This window comes from Ovis aries, chromosome 3, assembly GCF_016772045.2.
Source record: "Ovis aries strain OAR_USU_Benz2616 breed Rambouillet chromosome 3, ARS-UI_Ramb_v3.0, whole genome shotgun sequence".
Taxonomy (NCBI): domain Eukaryota; kingdom Metazoa; phylum Chordata; class Mammalia; order Artiodactyla; family Bovidae; genus Ovis; species Ovis aries.
The window spans coordinates 112736256-112761535 of NC_056056.1; the positions used below are offsets into that span (position 1 = coordinate 112736256).

Here is a 25280-nt window from a genome sequence, read left to right on the forward strand (position 1 = left end):
ACCTCTGCTGTGTGTTTTCACAAAGGTAACAGTGATTCACATTGAGGTTACTTGAAACATGAAAACTTTTTTTTTTTTTTTCCCTGTCCAGGAATTTCGGCAGAAAGTAATGCTGGGAACTCCTTTCCTAGTTATTTGGCTGGTTGGGTTTATAGCAGACCTAAATATTGATTCTTGGCTCATTAAAGGGCTAATGTATGGTGGTGTTTGGGCTACAGTACAGTTTCTTTCAAAGTAAGTGTGTTGTTTTTAACTGTATTTTTAACCAGACAGGTAAAAGTCATAATTTGCACCTGGCTATGTAAAATTAATGTATATTTAGAACACTGCCTTTATGTAACATGTTTGATCTTAATGTAATGTGAAAGAATTTTTGGCAAATTTATATCTGACATCTTTAACATTTTTAACATCGTTGTGAAAAATGACTGTAAAGGTACTTTTAGTGACTAAGTCTAACATTTTTAAGGCTAAAATACAGTTTTAAAACTTTTCGATAGACATGAACGTGAGTTTGTTGAACTCTGAATGTAATATATTGCTTATTTCTGGATAAGTACAATGCCTGAGCTTACCTTTCCATAGAAATTAAGTTTTCTCTGGCCATCGGCAGTATGCAAGAAAGAGGTTTAGTTTTAGCTCAAGGGAACATCTAAGCATTTGAAGAGTCTAAGCATATGAAGTGGGCTCGGTTGTTTTTTAAGATTTTCTCCTTTGTTCTCCAAACATTGTGTTTGTTCTGTTTGCTTCTTATCCTTAGTTCCTATTGCCCTAAAGTTTGTCCCAACAAACTAGAAGTTATTTATGGTCCAGAATTTCCCACCTAATTTCCATTCCTTTAGTACTTTGTTTTCACCAGAATTTCACGAGAGAGTTCTGAAAATAATTCACCGAGATGAGAGTGAATGGTAGGGCGCCAGTGTGGTAACTCTCAGGAGGAAACCTAACCTTATTTTAGTGTTTACTTTCGCCAAGAGGTGTGAGTAAGAATTCACCAATTCTGCCTTCTTAGCATACATGGATGGTTGCTAAGCATACACAGTCCTGCTTAGTGTTTAATAAAATTTATCAGCGTTTATTTTTTCCTGAATTCTAAATCCGTAAATAATGACCTTTAATCCCTCCAACCTAGCTGGTTCATTCTCTTTGAAAAGATGTACTGAAAGCTTAGTGGGAATGTGTAGGTAAGGAGAAATAATGATGCAGTGAAAAACTTGGGGATTGCTTTGCCTCATTTGTTAAAATTATAACATGCCTTTGGTGAGTAGTAAGCTGGATGACAGAGTTACTGTATATGCTAAAGTGGGTTTTTTATTTAAAAGAATAGGAATACAATGAAATTCTAAAGTTGGAACGTATATATAATATAATTCTAATTCTTGATGAATTAGCTTCAGACTTGAGTCATTCAGCTGTGCATTCATGTGTTACTGATCACTGTGGAAAACAGCCTTCATATCTAAGCATCCTGAATTTCTGGGTTTTGTTAAAAAGTTTACTATGCGGAATAGATGTAATTTTCATTTAAATAAATAGTCATTTTTACAATGAAATATAGAGTTCACATTTTATAAAACTTGTGTCTTACAGATCCTTTTTTGATCATTCAATGCATAGTGCATTGCCCCTTGGAATATATTTGGCAACCAAATTTTGGATGTATGTGACATGGTTCTTCTGGTTTTGGAATGATATCCTTTGGTTATAAAGGTTTTATCTAAAACAATTTTTGTTTGTTTAAACAAATGTTTAATAATTTAACATAGCTGAGCTACTCACTATATACTAGAATAAAACAGTTTTATTAGAAAAATAAGTATGAACTAATGTATTTTTAAATGTTTCATATTTAATAAATTGCTTTTCAAAGCTGCTTTTAATAACATCAGTAGTAATAAAATATTGATAAAAGTGACCATTAATTGAGTTTTTAAAGGGCATTTTCCTAAATACTTTGTGTTCCATTTACTACACATCCTATTACGTTTATATTGTTGTCTCCATTTTACAGATGAGAAAACTTAGGTTTAAGTAGGTTAATCTGTTATTTTTTCTCAAGATCACACAGCTAGTCTCTGATAAAGTAGAGCAGAAGCACACGTCTGTCTGATTCTCTAAGACACGCTGCCCCTTTGGACTGAGCTGTGATTTTCGTGTCTCAGTGTCATTTTCTCTGCACCTTTTCTTACTGTCGCACTTATTACTGTTCTGCTGTGATAGGTAACAGTTAATTTTCTCTTTTGCTTATGAAAAGCCTTTAGTGGTGTATCTTCAGATGTTTGCTAAGTTCAGCAAATTATTTCGATGTACTATTTTTTTTCGATGTACTTTTTAAAGGTAGTATAATTTGACATTGTAAATTCGTGCATGTGTGTACATCTAAGAAATAAGGACAGTGTCAGCTTTCGATGTTTTAATAGAAACAATCAGTCAGGCAGTATGTTTTATTATAATAAAGGTACATGTTTGATGTCTTAAATCATTCTTCAAAACATTACTGTCAATATAAAAAGTATATGATATTTTAAATGGTATGCAGTATTCAGTGACTTAACTGTTCTGAACAATATTAATTATTACTGATACCTGATTTCGCTTCATAGTCTTGCATATTATAATATTGCATTCTTTTTTGTTAAGTTGTCCTGTGTATTACTAGACAAAAACAGAATATGCTTATTTCTTTGTGAAACTGAGCCGCAGAATTATAACTGTGCTTCTGAGTCTTAATTATCACAGCATTATAGGATTACTTTTTAAAATACTTTCTTAGCATAGGGTCTACTGCAATTTTTTCACTTGCAGTTTTTACCAGCTCATTCTGGGCCTGTATTATACTTTGATATAAAAATTGTTCTTCAGAGATTTATTAAGCATTAGAATTCTCTTATTGGATTATTTAATGAGTAAAACGTAACTGCTCATTTTCAGTACCTCATCTATTTTAAATTTATAAAAAGCACTGACCTCTGAAATGACTAGTATTCCAGACATATTTTCTAACTTGGCTTCCTAAATCGGACAGTAAGTTTAATGTTCCCAAAAAAAAAAAAAAAAAAAAATCCAGTCCACATCTCAAAATATTTTAGACTGTTGCTGTACTGTTAATCTGTTTGCATTTAAGTAGAGAAAAGCAGGATAATTAGTAAATTACAAATAGTGAAAACTTTACGCCAGAGAGTTTTATATAGTCCATATATCAGCTTTTGCTGAGGAACTTCAGATGGCACTTAAGCTCTATACTTGGAGACCATTTTAAACAGCACAGTCACCAACAAAAAGCACACAGATGCTGAACAAGAAGGCAAAGTATTGCCTTGTTTAGCTCAACTGGAAATGTGTGCATAAGGCAACTCATGTTTATTGTTACTTTGCACAGAGTCACAAATGACTGCAGAAGCATTCTAAATATTGATTTTGGGGTTACAAATAAATTTTAGTTAGTAGACATGAGGGTCAACTGTATATAAGTTATTTTAATTTCTCATATGTTACTCAGCTTCAGTGTTTTTGTGGTGATAATGAGTCTTATATTGATATAAACCATTTGTTATAATAAATAAACAAATTCTACTATTTGATATATAGTTCTTCAGATATATTATGTTACTTGGTTCTCAGAACAGTTCTTTGAGATTTAAAAAAAAAACCATATGAATCATAATGCTGTTTTCTAACTGAGTGAAAAATTGAGGTTCATAGAAGTTGTATGCCTTGCTCAAAGTTACATAGCCAGGTAATTATTGAGAGTCTGGTATAGAGCCCAGTTCTTTGACCTGATACAGTATATCTTCAAATGCCCTATATTATACACTGACCATAATTTTTACAAGGAAATAATAAGAGATCAGATCAAAGGTTTATTTACAGAGAAGTTTATCATTGTACCATTTATAGAGAAAAAATGGAAATAACTTGAATAGGAGGATAGATTTATCAGTTATCCGACATGTGGTAGACAATAAAATATCCGTTAAAATGCTTTTCTAAGACTTAGTGATGTGGTGTCATACTTATAACAAAAAATACTAAATTGTATTTACAGAAAGATTCCGATTATAGAATGTGTGAGTGATGAGAGCTGGAAGTGAGCACATGCAGTGGTAGCTGTGGTTATTTCTGGTAGCGATTTGCTTGCACTTTTACTTGAAAATTTTGCTCATACTTCTGTAATTATCATACAGCTCTAAAATTCACTGTCGTAAGTGATGTAGTCTACTGTTTGCTGTGTTGACAAAGCTTTCGAAATAGGTTGTTAGGAATTCTGTATCTAAAACTAAATTAGTTTTCAATCAGGTCTTGAGCTTCTTAAATCAGAGGTGGATGTGATCATTGTTCCCATAATAGTCAGTGACTCAGAATATTCTGTAGAGTACTTTGGAGAGGCAGGATAGCATCTGTAGTAAGAGCCTCGGTTTTATTACCAGCTTCGTCTCAAATCCGTTCTTTAATCTTAGACTGCTTGCTTAGCCTCTGCCTTGGTTTTGTCATGGGGATGGCAGGAAGCTTTATCATTGGGTTTTTGTGCAGCCTAAATGGCATGTGGCTTCCCAGGTGAGTCAGGAGACGTGGGTTTAATCCCTGTGTCGGGAAGGTCCCCTGGAGAAGGAAATGGGAGCCCACGGGGAATCCCACGGACAGAGGAGCCTGGCAGGCTCTAGTTCATGGGGTTGTGAAGAGTCAGACATGACTGAGCAGCTGAACAACAAGAACCTGATGGATATATTTATTACATATGTTAGCACTTTTTGAAACTGTTATAATAAAGATTTTGCACTGAAAAATGCCGCCATTCAGCATTCTTGGCACATAACATTTACCCAGCTTTATTCGTAAGCTTTATTTATTTTTTATTTTATTCTGGCTGTTGAAAGAGCTGGAAATCTGGCTTTCTGCGTATTCTGTGCTGGCTGTTCCCATGGATTTTGGAGAATGAGGATGGTGAAAGGTGGACGTAAACGGGACTGGAGCAAGAGAATCACTTTTGTGCGTGGCAGCTGATAGTAACTACTCTCCTTTCTTCTTCCTTTTTGTTCCTCCTGTGTTTTAAGTGGCTGGGTAGTGTTTTGGTATTTACCAAACAAAGGCAGGTTTGTTTCATTCACGAAACTGTTCTTTCTCAACCTGTGCTTCCATGAGAAACGTAAGGAGTGTGTATACATGATAATGTCTAAAAATCTTGCAGAATATTTATATGATACTCTTTTTTAACAGGAGAAAAGCATACACTTTCTTTTGGTTGTATCCTGCAGTCTGTGGGATCTTAGTTTCCCCACCAGGGACTGAACCCAGGCCTTTGGCAAAGAGAGTTTGGAGTCCTGGACTACCAGGGAATTCCTAGCATATATGTTTTACTAAATCTTTTCTTTTTTTTTTTAACGTGTACTTAGTGAAAGTGAAAGTCACTCAGTCGTGTCCGACTCTTGCGACCCCGTGGACTGTAGCCCGCCAGGCTCCTCTGTCCATGGGATTCTCCAGGCCAGAATGCTGGAGTGGGGTGCCATTTCCTTCTCCATGTACTTAGGGGCCTTCAGAAATAATGAAGACCTAACAAATGAACAGAGTAGGAATCTTCATGCCTTTTAGACCAATAGTACATTTGTGAAGAATAACAAGAGAAAGATTTGGGCTGAGGCAGTCAGTTGGTGGGGGTGTGGCCCGCAGACGTGTGGGAGGACGGATGGACGTGAGCGGTTAGTGCGGTCAGTGTGGGAACAGAGATCCCTGTCGTCAGCGTCCATCCCAGACTTCTGTGAGGGGCCTTTCCTTTCTTCCTTGGTACAAGGACGGCACCATTCTCACGGGCAATTTCGTGGACAGCTTTTGCCTTGGAAATCTTGGAAATGGAGTGTTTTGTGCCTCAAAAATGTGTTGCTCTAGCAACATTGCTTTATTTTTCCCAGTGTTATTGAAAATAGTCTTTGATTCTTCACTTAACATTTATAAGTGCCTGGTACATTTATTATGTTTTTATTAGGAAGGAAAATGTAACCAAAGAAAGTATTTCTGTTTTAAGCAAGTTTATAAATACTTTTTCTAAAATTAAAGTCAACTTGAATGTGGGCAAAAATGGCAATGAAGAGAATGTAAAAACAATCTTTTAAATATATGGGTATGATATCTAAGTGTTTGGTAGATTTTAATGAATATAGATAAAGTAATATGCTGATTACTTTGGACATGAGAAGTCCCTCATTTTTGTCAAAAGAAGTAATGGTCATTTAAAAATAATGTATTCACTGACTTTAAAAACGTGTCAGATAAACTTACCCTACATGATTTAAGATTTGTAAGCAATTGACATTTTTGTTTTTTGCGTTTACTTATGAGCACAATGGAAAACGTGTTTGTTGTGATGTAATAGACTAGCATGTGCAGATGGAATTCATTTTGATGTAATAAACCATCTTGTACTTTTTTCTAGGTTTCTTTGTATGTATGATAAAATCTTACAGATTATAAATTTACCTATAGTAATAACTAGTTTTCATCGCTTCTTTAGATTCCTTAACTTTAGGCACATCTCAATTTTCTATTTATCCATCTTCCATTCCTTGCCAACAGTATTGCACTTTTCTACAATTTTGGAAAATCTTGGAAATCAGATCCAGGGATTATTAAAGCCACAGAAGAACAAAAGAAAAAGGTAGCAAGATACAATCTAACTAGTTACATGTGTTTTATTGCCAGATTATCAGTATTTTTAGCAGATACGAAAGTAAAGAAACTGGGAATTTCAAACCAATCTGAGATTATGTATATAGTTGGTGCTCTTGAGATGCCTGTCCTTAGACTTCTGTGACATGTTAAAATGACATTTTAATATTTAATGTTTCTCTCCTTTCTAAGGATTCTGATTGTTTTGAGGGACTAATACAGTATTTTAAACGTCTCTGTAAAGCTTCAGCAAATAAATTTGCATTCGTTAAATAAATGTTTGTTAAAAGACCATGTAAACTAGAAGGCCAGAAAACTGGTTGATAGTATAGATAAATTGTTCTAATAGCTAACATATTTGTATATGTGATCCAGGGCACCCGTCATCTATGTCTCAGGTACTTAAGGGAAGCCAAATTTATAATCCAAAGAGGTCATGTTAAGTGGAGAAATAGACCAGAGGCAGTTAAATTATTTTAAGAGTCATTTGACCCAGTCCCTGAGAACAGAGCAAATCCTGATGCGTCTTTCTATCCGCAGTCGACTAAAGCACGGGCAGGCTCTTGCAGTCTGCCCCTCTCTGTGCTGCACGAAGCGCGCTGCGCTTACGCGCCGGTATTCTTCGGACATTTACTGCCAGTTGATTTGCCAGGTTTTCTTAAGGCATAATCTAGCTCTGAAGAGTCGACTCTCTTTTGGATTCAGGTTTACATTTATCCCTTAATCATCAAAACCCATGCAGACTAGTTCTTACGTAATTTAGTTTTATTCCCGTAACTTAAGTTTAGGGTTGCTTTATTCATATATCCAAGAAATAAAATTTCTGTATTCAAATTATAGTAAAATAACAGAAGTAAGTGAAGAAATTTATTATTTTCAGCTGAAAACCTTGGTTAATTAAAAATAAATGTGTGTTTCTTGACATTCATATAAATATTGAGTATAGTTGGTTTTCAGAGTTTTCGTTTCAGGTGTACAGCACAATGATTCAGTTGTGTATAACTGAATCACTGAGTTTTATATATGTAATCTGAGAAATAATATATTTATTATTATTATATAATATAAAATTAATTATAATAATATAAAATAATACATTCTTTCTCAGATTCTTTTCCCTTATAGTTTATTACAAAATACTGAGTAGAGTTCCCTGTGCCCGTGCAGTAGGTCCTTGTTGGTTATCTGTATTTAGTAGTGTGTATTGATACTCATTTTGATGGAACAATAGCTGATGAATATTGTTCTGTTTTGAATGAAGTTTTTTTTTAATTCACAGACAATAGTTGAACTTGCAGAGACAGGAAGTCTGGACCTCAGCATATTCTGCAGTACCTGTTTGGTAGTATTTTTTTCTTTATTCTTCCCTCCCTCCTTTCCCTGAGCAGTGGCATAGCATAGAGAGTTTGGGAAACCAGGACAGTGTCTTTCACTGAGCACATTTCATGATCCCCCAGCCAGAAGGCTTTTAGATCGTGGGACAGGAGGACAGGTGGTGAAAAGATACCTTCTTCCCAGTGTTCTTGTCCCCCCTGATGTTATACCGTAACTGCATTTCCGATTCACTGTTGCCATTCATTTGTATCCATTCTTTTTTTCTCAGAATGTAATTCAACAGAAAACTAATAAAGTATTTAAAATCAAGTTTACTGATTCCCTAATATGCTGTTATCCTAGTTTCTTATGTTTAAAGGCCATGATGGGAAATAGGTAATCTTTAAGACAACATCAGAGCAGTTATCCATCTGCGTTAGAGTGTTTATGCAAATTAGAGCACTCTTTTATCATTGACAGTAAAAGTTGTCATATTCAGCCAGGTCGTAGATAATAATACGGCTTTGTGTTTTAGTGATTTTCTGCTTGATTTTTGTAATTAGTTCTTGTGGAAAATGTATGGACTGCCACAGTGTTTCTGTGGTGTACAGTGTTCCTGTATAAACCATGTTTCTCTGTACGGAAATGGAAGTATCCCCAAATCATTGCTTGAAACTATATGTTCTTTCATGCCTTTAAGTTATACACTACAAGTGAACTAACATCTTACCAATAATAGTGAAATAATCGACTTAGCTGAGGATTCTGGAATGAGTTTTTGAAACTGAGCTCTAGTTCTAAAGATTCTTTTAAGTTTGACTTAACATTCTTTGACAAACAGTTACGATTTTGGATTTTCACTATATATACTGCTTTATTTTGGGTAACAACTTTAGAGTACTGATTCTTTTGTATTTTAAAGCTTGCTTTAAAAAGATTTTTGTTTCTGTGCTTTACAATGGGTAATTTGCAGAATTGTATTCTTAATGTTTAGAACATTTTTATATTCTACTATTCTATGAACATATTATTCTGTTCCACAAAGTCAAGTATACATTGCTGATGTTTTTGCCATATGGCAAACAGATTCTTTTATATAGAGTTGCTCAGTACAGTTTCATTATTAAATAAATATCTGATGGCAAGAACAAGACTACCTTTGTCATTATAGCATAAATGTTTTCATTATGTATTATGTTACGGTCAGCTGTAGTTCTGGATAGATAATTTGGTATTGTAAAATCAAGAGCATGTTGTACTATAAAATGATTCAGATTGACAGAGGTATTTGTAACTCTATGGATTTCCTTCACTTTGACAAATAGGTAAGAAGACAGATGTAAATCAGAATTTCCTAACAATGAATTGCTGGTGTCAGCTTTTGTGCAGAGTTCCTTCATACCTGTTGCTCAAAGAGGAGACTTAGCTGAGAGTTGCAAGTTAGGGTAGAAGTTGTTTGATATATCCTACTTCTTTCTGTTGATAGATTTAGTCTCACATCTGTGGTGAAGAATGACTTAGCCTTTTCTTGGGTCCACAGATTATTTTAGCCCATGTAAGAGCCACATGACGCACCTATGCCTTCTTCTCAGTACCCTCAGAATCATGTATAACCTTATGTAAAGTTTTGGGGAAATGACAGTGCTTTTATTGAACCACCAATGAAGGGTATTTTGAAATTTGTTTCTAGCAAGTGTTATTACTCTAGCTCTTGTCATGTATCCAGCATTGGGACTAACAGCTCTTTGAAGATCACTAATGAGTTCTTATATTCACTTGACCGCTTTAGAGTAATGGAGAGAAAAGCATTTCACAAGATTTGAAACAGAAGGCATCATGAAAATGAATTCTTTATTGCCTGTCGAGAGCTGTATAATGTATTTTTTGTTTTTTAGAACAAACGGGGACTGCCTAAACTTCACCAGCATGTTGTATTTTCTTAGATAATGGTCTTGCAGTTCAGCAGGGAGAAGTGCTGTACCTTAATCTGAGATCTGAGGAGGCTCTGAAAGATGCGTGCACTTACTGGGTGTTTGTTTGTTTGTTTGTTTTTTTGCTAGATATGTTAACTCTGGGAAGACATTAATGATTTGAATTTTAAAAGCTGCTTTTATTAACTTCTAACGACCTTCCTATTACTAAGGAACAGTTTCATTTTATTAAGCAACAAGCAGTATCATTCACTGTGATAGATTTTCATTAAGAACCCAAAAGAGTGATATTTGAGGAATTTAAGGGTTATGAATTAAATATAGTACCATTCATTGCAATAGCAGATTGGTATTTGCTTCTTATTTTTGTAAATTGATGGTTCTGCCCCACCTTAGGAGTTTCTATTTGTTTGTTTGTTTCTTTGACTGTCCACACAGCAAGTTTATATTTTAGTTGTAGCCTTCTTTTTCATCTGTGTTGTTGCAGTTGACATTTTATTAATCAAGAGTGAATTTTGATTGGATCTATTCTTTTGGAAACCTTGTTTTTTTCATAACTGTATTTTGAGAAAATGTTCAGCTTTTCTGTCTTAGGTACAGTGCCTTTTGTAATCTTTTCACATGCCTGTTGACAGATACGGAAACCAGTAAGGTCCAAACACTGTGGTGTGTGCAACCGCTGTATAGCGAAATTCGACCATCATTGCCCATGGGTGGGTAACTGTGTAGGTAAGTTTTATTAGTAATTTCTAAGTATATTGTTCATTTCTATTGCTCCATGGGGTCGCTAAGAGTTGGACACGACTGAGCGACTTCACGTTCACTCTTCACTTTCATGCATTGGAGAAGGAAATGGCAACCCACTCCAGTGTTCTTGCCTGGAGAATCCCAGGGACGGGGGAGCCTGGTGGGCTGCTGTCTGTGGGGTCGAGTCGGACACGACTGAAGCGACTTAGCAGCAGCAGCAGGTAACTAATGGAGTACAATATTAAAGTAGATGTAGAAGCTTCATTCTTGCACCATGCAACACTCCTCGTTCCCCTAGTTATTTCCTTGTTGGCGGTACATCAGCTCAGTTGTGAGAGAGGGGAAAAGACATCATAAAATCGTTGTCTAGGAAAGACTGATATAATTTCTTTATCAGTTCTCCCTGGTGCCTCCTCTTTCTTGTTTTCTCCATTGGACAGCAGTGAAATCGGTCAAGAGGCAGGTTGTGTTGTCTTTTAGTTAAACTAGAAAAAGTAAGACAATTAAAAATTGCTACAAAATTGTTATGTACAGAGGCAGAGCAAAATGACGGATAAGAACTCTGCATACGTCAGTGTTGAGAATGGCCCAGTCTAGGGAAGTGGACTGAGGGCCTGAGAGATGGCCATGGGGATTTTATGAGGGACAGCTGGGAGATGCTACAAAGGCTGCATAACTCCTGGGGAGAAACCTTTAAAAAGTCGGGTTATAGAGTTCATAAAAGTAAAGATAAGATAGGGCTTTTTAAACCTCAAAACACACAGTGGAATCAAAGCTCAATATTGTGGTATTTTTGGTTCATTAAGACTTTTGACTTTAGAATGCATTTCACTGCAGTCACTACATCTGTGTGTGTAATTGTAAGCCTTCTTTTATTTAAAGACTTTCATTAAAACAACTGTTTTCTTGACAGTCATCTTATAAATAACGTATGTGATTACTGTCCAATGTGTATCTCACTTTTCATGGCATTTCCCCACCCCAGCCGCCTCTAGGTATGTGTCTGGTTGTGTTTTCTTAGCTGGAAAAATTGCTCTGTTTTGTTGTCTAGGTGCAGGCAACCATAGATACTTTATGGGCTACCTGTTCTTCTTGCTTTTTATGATCTGCTGGATGATTTATGGTTGTGTTTCTTGTGAGTACAATTAGTACCTTTTATCTTCTTAAAGCAAATGCTTGCAAACTTATGCTTCACCATGTTGACAAAAAATACGATAATGACAAATGTCTTTTAACTGAGGCAGTTCACTACAATGAAAAAATAGATACAGAACTATCAAACATATTCAGTAGAGTATAAGCAACAGAATTATCAGTTAATTATCTTGTAATCGGTTTTGAAAAGCTTCTGGGTAAAATACAGCAAGATTTTTCACGTTGCATGCTCGCTTCACTATAGTAGTTTGTAAATTTTGTGATTATGCTAGTCGCTCTTTCTTATCAAACAGCTGGGAAAATATAGTTGAAGTTCAGTTTTCACAGAACTTGAAATATTTTGAAGAGTAAGGTATAATTATTGTCTATTGGAGAATATTTAAAAGGTTAAAAATAAGTTGTCATTCACTGATCATATGGTTTAGTATTTTAGAAGAAATAATAGGCTTTTATTGCACTGAGAACATAATTTGGAAATAATTTGAATGAAAATATTAGTTACTGTCCTTCAGGGCTCATTGGTACTTAGCATGAAGACATATTAGATGTTGATTTGAAAATAAGTCTTGGATGATGTCCTAGTCTTCCTGCTCCCACAGATATTAAGAATAATCTCCATTATTATTAATACTGTAATGAAAAAGGAGGCTAGTTCCTCAAATAGAGATGAACAGAGAGAGAAAGTTTTGGTCGGAGACCTTTACCCTAATCTCTGGCAGTCCAGCACCCCTAAGAAAGAGCATGGTCCAGCAACAACATTGGTGCTTTCATAGCAGCAGCTCTCTGAGTAAACTTTGCTTTGGAAAAAGCTCTCCTCCCCAAGGTGACCTTGTATTATATGCCTTCCCTCCAAAGAAGTCTCACATGTATATATCATCTCATCTTTGTATAAAGGACATGTTTTTATGTATTCTATGTGTGCAGTACCAGTCAGATAAAAACTGTTGTTACAGGACAGGTTGGTTTGTTTTGAAGGTTGGCTGCTGCTTTCTGTTCCTTATGTTTTTTCACTAGGGGATAAGGGAATTATTTATGAGTGCAAAAATACTTGCATTGAAAGTCATCAGCTAAATTCTTAGGTCATGTTTTCTAAGTGGTACCTGCTACAAAATCACCCACAAGGGGCTCAGATGATTATCGAGTAAATCTGAGTGCTTCTGCTCTGATTTTAGACTGGGGACTGCACTGTGAGACCAGCTACACCAAGGATGGATTCTGGACATACATCACTCAAATCGCCACCTGTTCACCTTGGATGTTTTGGATGTTCCTGAACAGTGTTTTCCACTTCATGTGGGTGGCTGTGTTACTCATGTGTCAGATGTATCAGGTATGTGCAAATGAGTTTTCTTTAGTGTGCAGAGAACTCTTAAAAACTCACTCCTTGCTTGAAAGATAACAGTGTGTCCTCTTTATGACCACTTCTTCCCAATAGCTAAGATTCTTCAAGAGCTAAAAGCTTGAGTTGGCTGTGCCTCTCTTCTCCCCTCTGTCTCTCCGCCTCGCCTCCCTCTCCTTACATGAGGAGCTTTTGGCTTTCAGCACTACTCTTAACGGAGCTCATTGTTTCTGTCTTTGCTGATTTACAGGCATCCAATTGGATATAACTGTGGTCTTAGATTAATGGTGCCATTAGTTTTGTAAGTGTTTTAATAGTAATATTTTATTACCTGCAAATATCAGTATTTATTCAAGAGGGTTTTTTAACTTAATTTTTAAAGTTAATTTAATTGACTTTTTCTTAATTTAATTAAGAGAACTGATACATATGGATTTTCTCTGTGTGTGCTGTGTGTGCCCAATCATATCTGACTCTGCAACCCCATGGACTGTAGCCCACAGGGTTACTTTACCCATGGAATTTTCCAGGCAAGAGTACTGGAGTGGGTAGCCGTTTCCTTCTTCAGAGGATCTTCCTGACCAGGGTTCAAACCTGCATCTCTTGCGTCTCCTGCATTGGCAGGCAGATTCTTTACCACTGAGCCACCTGGGAAGCCCTTTCCTTTTAATTAGGATTTTTTAAAAATCTCCTGCTTAAAGGGCCCGATGGAGTAGTAATATGTCCATAAATGTCCATCTCTCCACATACACAATGCCGAGTAACCTGTTTAAAAATTATTTCCCTGTTTAGCCACTTTTCATAGAGACAGATGATCTCTTGTACACTAGCTTGATGTTTCTTGATGGAAAACCAAAAACAGACTTCATCATTTTTTTCTCCATCCTAATCCTGAGAATTAATTTTAATTCATTTTGTATTAAATATCCAGAGATTTAATGGTTTAATCTCTTTTGCCTCTCAGATATCATGTTTAGGTATTACTACAAACGAAAGAATGAATGCCAGGAGATACAAGCACTTTAAAGTCACAACAACGTCTATTGAAAGTCCATTCAAGTACGTACATTTTTGTGGGTTTAATATTTTCTCTTGAAGTTCCTTCAAGAAGTTCCTTACTAACTAAACTAAGCAAATATCTAATGAGTACATCAAAGGGAAGTATTTTCTTTTAAAGTGGCAATAAGATATGAAATAGGGAATATTTCTTTTACTTAGCCATGTATAAAATAGCTTGTAAAACGTAAATACCAAGATTTCACTTTTTCCTTTAATTATGATTCAAACTTTATTGACCTACTGATGTTTAGTATTTGTTCTTTAACGTTTCCATCACTTTATAAATTTTCATTGAAAAATGAATGGATCAAGAAAATTGAAATAAGATTTAAAAAAATACAATTGCTTGAAATTCATTCTTTGGGGAAATTTCTCAGAGTCTCAGGCAGCTACTTTTTGCTTCAGATTTCTCATTATTTGTAGCTATTTGTTTGTTTGTTTGCCTGTACTGGATCTCAGTTGCAGCACTCAGGATCTTTAGTTGCACCGTGTAAACTCTCAGTTGCAGCATGTGGGACCTGGTTCCCTGATGTGGGACCTGGTTCCCTGATGTGGGACCTAGTTCCCTGACCAGGGATCGAACCCAGGTCCCCTGCATTGGGAGTGTGTATTCTTAGCCACTGGACCACCAGGGAAGTCCCGGATTACTAATTTTATTTGCTGTTTGAATGACATAAAGATTTCCACACACCTAATTTTTCTTTTTTCTTTTTACCTTTAATTGACATACAACATTATGTTGGTTTGAAGTGTACAACATGATGGCTTGATGCTTGTATACATTACAGAGTGATCACCATTAAAATCTAGTTAACCTCTGTCACCATGAATAGCTGGAAAATTTTTTCTTGTCGTGAGGACTTTCACGATCTGTTCCCATGGCGGTTTTCACACGTGCAGCGCGATGTAGCCTGCCGTCACCATGCTGCGCGCTGCGTCCCAGGACTCCCTTGTTTGGAACCGGGAGTTTGTATGTTCTGAGCCTCCTTCACCCGTTTGCCTGCCCCACTCCCAGCCTCTGGCCTCCCCAGTCTGTTCTCTGTCTCTGAGCTCCGGTTTGTTTATATTCAGAGTAAGTGCGATAGTGTCGTATTGGTCTGACTGACTCCACGTAGGGTGCCCTCACGGTCCATCCGTGTTATTGCCAGTGGCTGGATTTCCTTTTTCTTTACAGTGGCTGGATTTTGTTTCATTGCATGTGTGTGTGTGTCACATTTTTTAAAAAATCCATTCATCCATCGATGGATACTTAAGACTGTTACCATATCTTGACTGCTGTAAATAATGCTGCAGGGAACACGTGGGTGCATCCATCTTTTCAAGCTAGTGTTTTCAGTTTCTTTGGATAAATACCCAGAAGTGGAATTGCTGAATCATATGGTGGTCCTATTTTTAATTTTTGAGGAACCTCCATACTGGTTTCCGCAGCAGCTGCACTGAGTTATGTTCCCACCAGCAGTGCACAGGGTTCTCTGTATCCTCCGCGACACTTGCTTGTCCTGTCTTTTTGATAATAACCATTCTAACAAGTATGTGGCAGTGTGGTCTCGTGGTGGTTTTGATTCGCATTTCCCTGACAATTAGTGTAATGTTGAATGTCTTCTCGTGTCTCTTGGCCATCAGTCTATTCAGATTATCTGTTTTTACTTGGATTATTTGCTTTTTTTCTTTTGAGTTGTATGAGTTCTTTATGCAGTTTGGATATCAACCTGCAGATATGTGATCTGAAGATATTTTCTCCCATTCAGTAGGTTGCCTTTTCATTTTGTTGATGGTTTCCTTTGCTGGGCAGAACCTTTTTTAGTTTAATGTCGTCTCATTTATTTTTGCTTTTGTTACCTTTGCTGTTGGTGTCAGATTCAAAAATTCATCACCAAGACTAATGTCAAGGAGCTTACCATCTCTGTTTCCTGGTTTCAGTTCATAAATTCAAGTCTAACCCATTTGAGTTCATTTCTGTATATACTGTAAGATAGTGGTTCAGTTTAGTTCTTTTGCATGTGACTGTTCAGTTTTGCCAATACCATTTATTGAGGAGATTGTACTATTCTTTTATTTATATATGTATATATTTGGAAAGTTGCATTCAGTTTGGAGTTAAACAGTAGTTTCCTAATAATATGAAATATTTAAAACTTTGAGTTGTACTCAAACAAATTGTCTGCTACCTTCGAGCTTTTGTGGTGCCGTTAATTGTTGCATGCTTTTGGAAAGCACGCAGATCTTTAAAAGAAAAAGTAATAGAGTCAGTTGAACAGTTTTGAGAATTCTCCCACTGGCATAATAATTACATAAGGTGTGAAACTGACTGCTTTTCCAAAGGTATTCTTGAGGTTTCTAAAATTGCAGGAACTTCCCTTGACATTTCTTTTTTTAATTTGTTACTCTTAGGGTACACTGTCACATTTATGCTATTTATATTTATTTTTTCTTTTACTTTCTCAATTTTGGATATAGTTTGTTTCCTTGCTACCAGTCAAGGAAAGGTTTTAGCAAAAATTTTATTTTACATAGGAATGAGAGATGGATGTTTGAATAACTTTAAAATATAATAGTGTAACCCATGGTATAAGCACAAGAGAAAATCAGTGTTGTCAGAGCTTTGAAGAAACATGAATGCATAAATATCTTGTAGAGTTATAAGCAGCTTCTGACAAAAAAATCTGAGTATTTAAGTTTGGAAACAATATATTTAACATAAGATTATGTTAAACTCATATTAAGTTACTGTACTAATAGACTGTTTTTTTCTTTTTCTGTTTTCTGTTTGTTTCTCTGTTTTGTTTTTTTGCGGGGGGTGCTTAGCCATGGATGTGTAAGGAATATTATAGACTTCTTTGAATTTCGATGCTGTGGCCTCTTTCGTCCTGTTATCGTGGACTGGACCAGGCAGTATACAATAGAATATGACCAAATATCAGGATCTGGGTACCAGCTCGTGTAGCACCATCTTTATCCTTTGAAGCATATTGCTGAGTGGTGCCTGAAAATTGTGTCTGTCCGTGTCTCTCTCACACTCGAATCCACATCCTTTGAACAAATAGCATGCTATATGTAGGGCTAACAGTGAACTTTACAGTCTTTTTTTCAACATTTTTGTTAACAAAGGTAAACATGGACAGAACACACTGCCACTTCTGGGAAGAATAAAGATCTTAACAAGAATTTTAATGGTTCTTAATGTGGGAATTCACAACATATGCAGCTTTTTGGTTTTGTTCTCATAACATTTTTCATGAGGAAAGAATGAACTTATTCTGTTGACAGACATGGTTTACTGATGAGAAATGTTCGAGTCTAGCTAAAACTAAATTTACGGTATACAGCTAAATTTTATAATGCAATCTACTATTAGTATTGCATTCAATTCCAAGAGAGTTGTCTTAAATGGATTCAGACTAGTATTACGTACGTGTTAGAATGTACATGTAAATACTGTGATGAAAATCATGTGGTTTTATTAGGGATCTACTGTAATGTGTCTTCAGAGGCACAGGAAAATAATGTTCACCAAAAAAATGTGCTAACAATATTTTATTGCTATCAGCTGTTGAAGTGCTGATGTATTTCTAGTTCAGTGAAATAATTTGCTCTTCAGGTTTTATGGTCTGATAATAAAGCACTTGCATGAGTATAGTAAGTCATGTTATTTTGTTCAACTTAAAAGCCCTACTAAGTGCATGATGCACCTCATAGAATGTATACTAGCACACACTATCCAGTAAAGCGTAAATTAGAATTTAATTTGATGTGCAGATAGTCCAATTTTTAAGAGTTGAGCTATTTTCAAGTTAATGCAAAATTCTCAGTGATAGAGATAAACGGATATACTGCAAAAATAAATTGTAGACAAAATAATGGGAGTCTAGCTAAAGATGGAGCATGATTTCTGTACATAATAGACATGTGAATACAAGAAAAGCTAATGGTATATTCTGGTTTTTTAAAAATGACCTATCAGAATTTTATCTCTACGACTGTTTCAGTTTTCCCAGCATTGAATGTTTTGAAATTTGTTAATGCTGTCTGAAACAGTTTCAGAAAGATTTTCTAATTGTTAAACATGATGCACTGATCAATTTTTGTTGCATTTCCATACCTTCATGGTGAACTGTTAGTCACTGCTTCCACAAATGCTGTTTACAGAGTGAGACTTGGTGGAGTCCTTTTTAAGTGCTGTCGCAAACTGTGGTTCAGGCAACCTGTGGGAAGTGTGTGAGAGGGGATAGGCCAGCGGAGAGTGGGAAAAGGGCGGCCAGACTGACGACAGGCCCTAGACCAGTGTAAAGATTGTGTATCTGTATATAAATAAGTTATCGCATAGTTTTCTCCTGTGTCTCTATGTGTTAGTGTATTTAAAGCTGCTCATTTCATTTTATCCAACCGAAAAGAAAAGGGAGACATCTAATGAGCTTCTAGTGGTGTTCGATGTTGCTGTTAATAGGCATTATACCCTGCAAGTTCACTGCATGTCTGATGCTTGGTAAAAGTAGTATTCTCTGTAAAATGCAGATTACAGCTATTAAAGCAATCTAGTGGTAAACCCACCCCTTGCCTTAGTAAGAGGAGCAGCGAAACTGTATATAGTTGACGTTCAGTATTTCCAAGTACCATTTTTATATAGTAGTTTCTTTGACCATAAGTCATGCATCAAAAAGATTACTTAGTGTATGTGAGTGTTTTAATATTAGAAAATTGGCATACGTGCTTTATTTTTGAAAAGGGAAGAGATGGGTGTGGGGTGGCAACAGCATCGTGCCATTTTGTCATAGAATGTACAAAATTGGTTATCTTTACAAATGTCTCTGCTAGTTTTGACTACTAATCGGGGGAAATTTTAGATAATTTTTAAATTCAAAGTTATTTATAAAAGGCTAGAATTTGTTTTAATTTTTTGTATTTTGAGCCACTTCACATGAAGACTCAGTTGCAATTTTTATCGAAACATTTTTTATTAACAGTCAAATACAGTGGTGGTTTTCTCAGAGTTTGAATGAGAGTGTTGTTACCATGTTCTTTCTTTATGGTACAATATTCTTTTAAGTGCGAAAGAAATGTCTTTCAGTTAAATAGAAAAAAAAACCTGTAGATGTATACATGGAAAATATTAGCAATGTTAATGCTTTAGCACTAAACCATCTCATAGCACCAGTGAAATCTGTAACTCAGAAATGGTCGGATGGTCAGGAGCCAACTATGCAGCAGTGTCCCTTCAGATGACTTTATAGGTCTTACGTGTGGAACCAGTTTAACCCCATTCTAAAGTTGTGAATAAGGGTGACCCTTTGAGGAATAGTTCACATCAGCTTAATTGGATACTTTTAGCAAATAGGAACTCACTTCTCAGCTCTAAACATGAATTACTCCTTTGGAATCTTTTCCTTATTTCTGTTGTTCCCAGGAATTTATTTGAAATATTAATAGGCATAAAACAGCATCATTATTGTACTTAAGCTATGAATATTTTAATTTTATATTCTTTATTTATAACTGTGCCAAGTATTATTTTGCTACTTAACGTGTTATTCTGTGGAAAGAAAAACCTGTAAAGTGTTTAATAAATTAGCTCTCCTTACATAAATTAAATCTGTCAAAATTTTGTAAAATATTAATCAGAATAAATATTGACTCTTAAGTGTGTGTGTGTGTGTTTGGTTATTTTGCTCAGTTCACTTCAAAAGATTGAGAACTGCTGATACTGGTATCTGTGATATGAAACCATTATTCTGTATGTTTATATGTGGGTCAGCTAGGAATCAAGTGGCAACACTAGAAATTGGCAAAAGTAGTAGAGGGCAGTATTGACAAGACAAACACAACTTTCACTCTGTGCATGTGTGTATATGTGCGTTTTGTAATGATTATTTTAAAATAAGAGAGTATATTTTTCTTTAGGATTTTAGATTCCATAGAGTTAACTAGGATTTTCAGGAACTGTATGAATCCCCAAGATTCAAACATAAGTGTGTCTAAAGACTCTAGTAAAATATTGGAAACCTATGAAACATTGCTCTCAGTTACTTGAGAAACTCTGCGTGACAAGGAAAGCTTTATTTGGGAATTTACAAAGCAAAGATTATGGAGGAATCCTTTCCTGTTGATCACATGATTGTTTATAGTTTAATTGAGAACTGAGTGGTATTAAACAAATAGATTGGCCTAATACTCATTTCATAATTATTTTACTGTATTGAAAGTAATGCCTCCAGAGCTATTAGAACTCAAGTAACAATATTTTAAACAAGTACAAATACAAAAGGAAATTGTACGGTAAGCCCTCCCCTTTCACTCTGGTTAGGTCCTTTTCTCTCTGTTATCTTCTTGAGTGGATCCCCTGGTCCTTCCCAGATTGGTAGCTTGCGCCTGTGATGTGAATGCCTGCTTCTAAGAGTTTATGGAGATAATTGGAAACAAGTACATACCAGGGCAAGAAATCTTAGCTTCAAGTCAGAAAGTAAACCTTAAATTTTATCAAATTTTTGGTATAAGAGTTTTAAGTATCTTTATGTGGCTTTTAAAATAGAAAAATCTGTAATTCCAAGTGGAAAATTCAAAATGTCCCTTGATCTAGGTCAGCTATGTCACCAACTCAAGGAAATCATATGTGTCTCTTAGAAAAGTTTTTGCCTTTGAATTGAAGTATGAATGTTTTGCTTAGATAAATTTTACCAGAATATATCTGTCTGGAGATAACAGACTGGTATTGGGAAATACTTTTTTAAAAAATCGATATCTTTATTTTAATTGGAGGCTAATTGCTGTGCAGTATTGTGGTGGTTTCGCCACACATCGACATGAGTCGGCCACGGGTGCACACGTGTCCGCCCCCCTGAACCCGCCTCCCGCCCCCCGCCCCAGCCCGTCCCTCGGGGCTGTCCCAGAGCGCCAGCCCTGGGCGCCCTGCCTCGTGCACCGACTCGCACTGGCCGTCTGCTTCACAGGGTGGTATGCATGCGCCAGTGCTGTTCCCTCAGAGCGGCCCGCCCTCGGCGTGGCGGAGGCTTTCTAATGCACGGCAGTGTCTCTAGTACCAAGTAAGCAAGGGGCTGTTCCCATCCAAAGCATTAGGAAGCCTCATTGTTACGAATGCTGTTTCTTGGATCTGTAGTTTTACAGTTTTCATCAAGTTTGGAAAATTTTCAGGCATCATTTCAAATATTGTCCTTCCCCCCGCTTTCAGCAGACTGCAGTTACACACATATTGGGCCATTTGAGATTGTCCTCGGGCGCAGTGATGACTCTTATTAAAGTTCTCTTACGTTCACTTAAGTTCTTTCCTGCACTGTCTAGTCCGTCATCAGGGCTATCCAGTGTGTTTTTTTATCTGCTCCATTATAGTTTTCACCTACAGTGCTTTATTTGAACCATTTTTACATCATCTGTATTACTACTTAATGCTTTCAAAATAGAATACTGTTACAGTTAGCTGTTTTAATATTGTTATCTGCTAATTATCACAGTGGATATCAGGTCTCAGTTGGTTCTGATAGATTTTATTTTTCATCATTATGGACTATTTTCCTGCTTCTTTGCATGCTTGGTAAATTTAACATTATTACTATTTTAGAACTTTTATGTTGGGGTATAGCCAGCTAACAGTGTTGTGATGGTCAGGTAGATACACAAGTATCCATTCTCCCCGAAACTTCCCCCCACATAACACTGAGCAGAGTTCTCTCTGCTATACTGTACAGTAGGACCTCCTTGCTGGTCATCCACTTTAAATATAGCAGTGTGTACATGGTGATCCCGAACTCCCTAACTATCCCTTCCTCCCACCCCCAGCAACTATAAGTTCCTTCTCTAAATCTATGAGTCTGTTTCTGTTTTGTAAATTTGAATCACTTCTTTTTAGATTCTGCATATAAAGCATATCGTATGATATTTTTCCTTCTCTGTCTGACTTTCTCCACTCACTATGACAGCCTCTAGGTCCATCCATGTTGCTGCAAATGCCTGCTAATTTTTGACTGGATGCCAGACACTAGAAACTGAGTACTGGGTATTTTTATTCCTGTAGAAATTCCAGAGCGTTGCTCTGGGATGCAGTTATTTGGAAACGTTAATCCTTTCACGTTTTGCTGATGAGCAGGGTTGTTTAAGGCAGGACCAGAGCAGTGTTCAGTTTAGGGTTAATCGGTCCCCGTTTCTGAAGCAAGACCTGTGTGTTCCATAGGGTTCCATGAGTCACGCTTCCCGATCTCACGGGTGAGAGCAGGCACTATCCTCAGCTCTGCATGAGCACCAGACGCTGTTCTGTCTAAGTCTTTGAGATGGTTTTTCCAGGCTCTTGAGTAGTTACCTCACACGCATGTTCAGTCCAGAACGCAGCTGGAGACTTCACGTCGGGGGCCAGGCGGGACTTCACGAACTCCTGGGCTTCTTGCTCTGTGCAGCTCTCTCCAGGCCCTCCCGCTCTAGCCGCCTTGCTCCCTCTGCACCCTCAGCTCTGTCTCCTCAACTTGGGGTGCCCTTCAGCTCCCTCATTCTTCCCCCTCCTTGCACTATAGCCCAGAAGCTCTCAAAAGAGTAATAAGCTTGCTAATCTCAAGGCTGACCTCATTTTCCCCTTCACTATCCTTTGTTGCCAATTGTCAGTTCTCAAAATCATATTTTTTTCATGTAATTTGTCTTTGATTGTTTGAGGTGAGGTGAATCTGGTTCCTGTCAATCTCAACTTGACCATAAGTCTGAGCTAATGTATTTTTAAATTTTTTAAATTTCCTAATATGGAAAGTAATGACAGATTTAATTGTCATAAACAAAAGCTCTTTGCAGGGGGGTGGGAGTGGGGGGCTCAGTAATTGAAGAATGTAAAGAGGTCCTGGGGTCAGAAAGTTGGAGAACCAGTGGTCCAAACCATCGTTTCCCAGTATTGTTCCTTGAGATGTTAGTGGTTCCATGACCAGTTAATTCCATACAAGGCTTTCTTCAAGTTAAAACAGACTTCTCACCTCAAGATCTCAATGCCGATGTGCACTGTGAATCTAAAGGAACACAGGTATAGACAGAGATGGCTGCAACGCTCCCTAAACTTGATTGATGATGGAAACTTCTTAGGGATTGCACTTGGGTCTCATGCATTGCAGGCAGATTCTTTACCATCTGGGGCCATCAGGGAAGCCCTTCAGAACTGGAGTTGTCAGATGTACCAAACCGCCACAGGGCCCTGAGAATATCCCAGGTGGGCCAGTTTGAAAACAGAAATATTGATGTTTACCATGCAACACTTCAGTATCACATTTGGATTAATTTGGGACTACCCTACTGCTCTGCTTCCAAATGATGAAAGTGATGTCTCAGAACAGAGCCTGCTCAAAGCCAGACTGCTGTTTCTACTCCTGGAACGACTGGAACCTTTATAGTTGCAGTAGCTGTTTTGCCATGGCTCCCAATTTTAGAATAAACTTAATTCTGAATGGGGAGGGGGGTGGTCTAAACTTTAAATTTCAAATTATCAGGTGCCTGACAACTTCGTGTATTTTCCTCTTGAATATCTGTTAGCATCTGCAGTAGTTTGGGAAACAGTAGGATGGGGAATGTTGGCTCTGTGGTAAGTTAAATTCCGATTATCTATAGCACTGAAAAGTTTAGTGGCTTAAAAAGGCATTTTTGTTCACAGATCTGCAATTTAGTCAGAACTCAACAGGAATAACTCACTTTGCACCAGTTGGTATCCACAGGGATGGTTCAAAAAACTGGGCACTGGAACAGTCTGCAAGCTGTTGGTGATACTGTCTGACGAGGGAGATCTTAGCTGAGGTTATGGCTGTAACACCTACACATGGCCTCCCCGCCAAGAGTAAGCATCTCAAGAGAAAGAGGCAGGTAGCTGTGTTGTCTTTTCTAGCCTAGTCTGGTCCATTATATATACTGTTAAAAACGAGATACTAAAGTTGGGTAATTAGACTGCCATCTTTTGATGGAGCTGTCAAAAGAATTTGTACACATTTGAAGCTGCCACAGAATGATTTCAGTTCATTACCTAAGTCTTCTTCATAACCCTATGTCCTTGTTTTAATTTTTACTTCCTACTTCGTTGCGGCTGTGCCGGGTCTTCGTTGCTGTGCAGACTTTCTCTAATTGCGGCAGGCAGGGACTGCTTGTTGCGCAGCACAGGCTCTCCCCAAGCAGGCTTCAGTGGTTGCAGCACGCAGGCTTTGGAGCACGGGCTCAGCAGTTGTGGTGCATGGGCCTCATCCTGAGGCATGTGGGATTTCCCACAGGGCTCCAACCCATGTTCCCTACGCTGGCAGGCAGGTTCTTGACCACGGGACCACCAGGGAAACCTGTTCCTTAATGCTGATTAACTTCCCCAGCCGGCTGTCCCCTTTCTCACAGTGAAACCTAACTTACGAAACATGCAGTGTTCAAGGCTGTGATGTAAACAGTCATGAGTTGTTTTCACCTGGTACACCCTCAACTAGCCTTTTCCCGCCAAGTTTCTGACTTTTTTCCTTTTCTTGAGGTTATGTAAGATTAAGGTATATTCACACACTAGGCTGGTTCAATTTTATAATTACACATTACTGAACAATTTCACACCCTGCTCCTGAAAAATAAAGGGTTGATTGAGTCTTTGATAATGAACTAAAAGTTTCTGGAGAAATTAATGAAAATATACCACATATAGTCTAATATTCATTTTCTCCCTGAGCCAGCTGAATGTGCCAGGACAATGTAACATTCTTTGCCGATTTTGCAGAACTGAAATTTGCAAGATATTCGCCCATTTCCTGGATTAGTAATTCACCATCAATCAGATGAGAGTGGGGAGTCTTAAAGTCACACTAAGCCTCAGATTCTGTAGTTGTCTATAGGTAGCTGTTTGTAATGACCTAGATAAACCCAAGGGATTTCTAAGTGTTTTGATAACAGTGTGCCCACCCTGGGTCGGTGTGCCTTTCTGAGAAGCTTGTTCAGAAGGCTTCTATGGCCTCACTCCTAGAGGTCCTGCTTCTGTGCGGCCTAGGAACCTGCCTTCCAATACTCTCAGGGCACCGGTGCAGGTTGTCTAGGAGCCACGTTTTAGGAGACTGCATCCAACAGCAGAAGTGCGCCCACTGAGCTTGAGAGGG

At 37.3% G+C, this 25280-nt stretch overlaps 1 protein-coding gene across 2 annotated transcripts in view; it reads left to right on the plus strand.

Annotated features, from left to right (window-relative positions):
• ZDHHC17 (zinc finger DHHC-type palmitoyltransferase 17) overlaps positions 1 to 19837 on the plus strand; it is a 99821-nt gene extending 79984 nt beyond the window's left edge. Inside the window, exons 9-17 of one of the 2 annotated variants that reach the window (XM_027967158.3) lie at positions 92 to 234; positions 1591 to 1691; positions 6522 to 6646; positions 7937 to 7999; positions 10538 to 10631; positions 11701 to 11784; positions 12977 to 13134; positions 14108 to 14202; positions 17008 to 19837. In XM_027967158.3, the coding sequence (XP_027822959.1) occupies positions 92 to 234; positions 1591 to 1691; positions 6522 to 6646; positions 7937 to 7999; positions 10538 to 10631; positions 11701 to 11784; positions 12977 to 13134; positions 14108 to 14202; positions 17008 to 17146 (1002 nt within the window). In that variant the 3' untranslated portion in view covers positions 17147 to 19837. The remainder of the gene's footprint in view (positions 1 to 91; positions 235 to 1590; positions 1692 to 6521; positions 6647 to 7936; positions 8000 to 10537; positions 10632 to 11700; positions 11785 to 12976; positions 13135 to 14107; positions 14203 to 17007) is intronic. The other variant, XM_042246542.2, reaches the window with a different exon arrangement.
• Positions 19838 to 25280: the final 5443 nt, after the last annotated feature.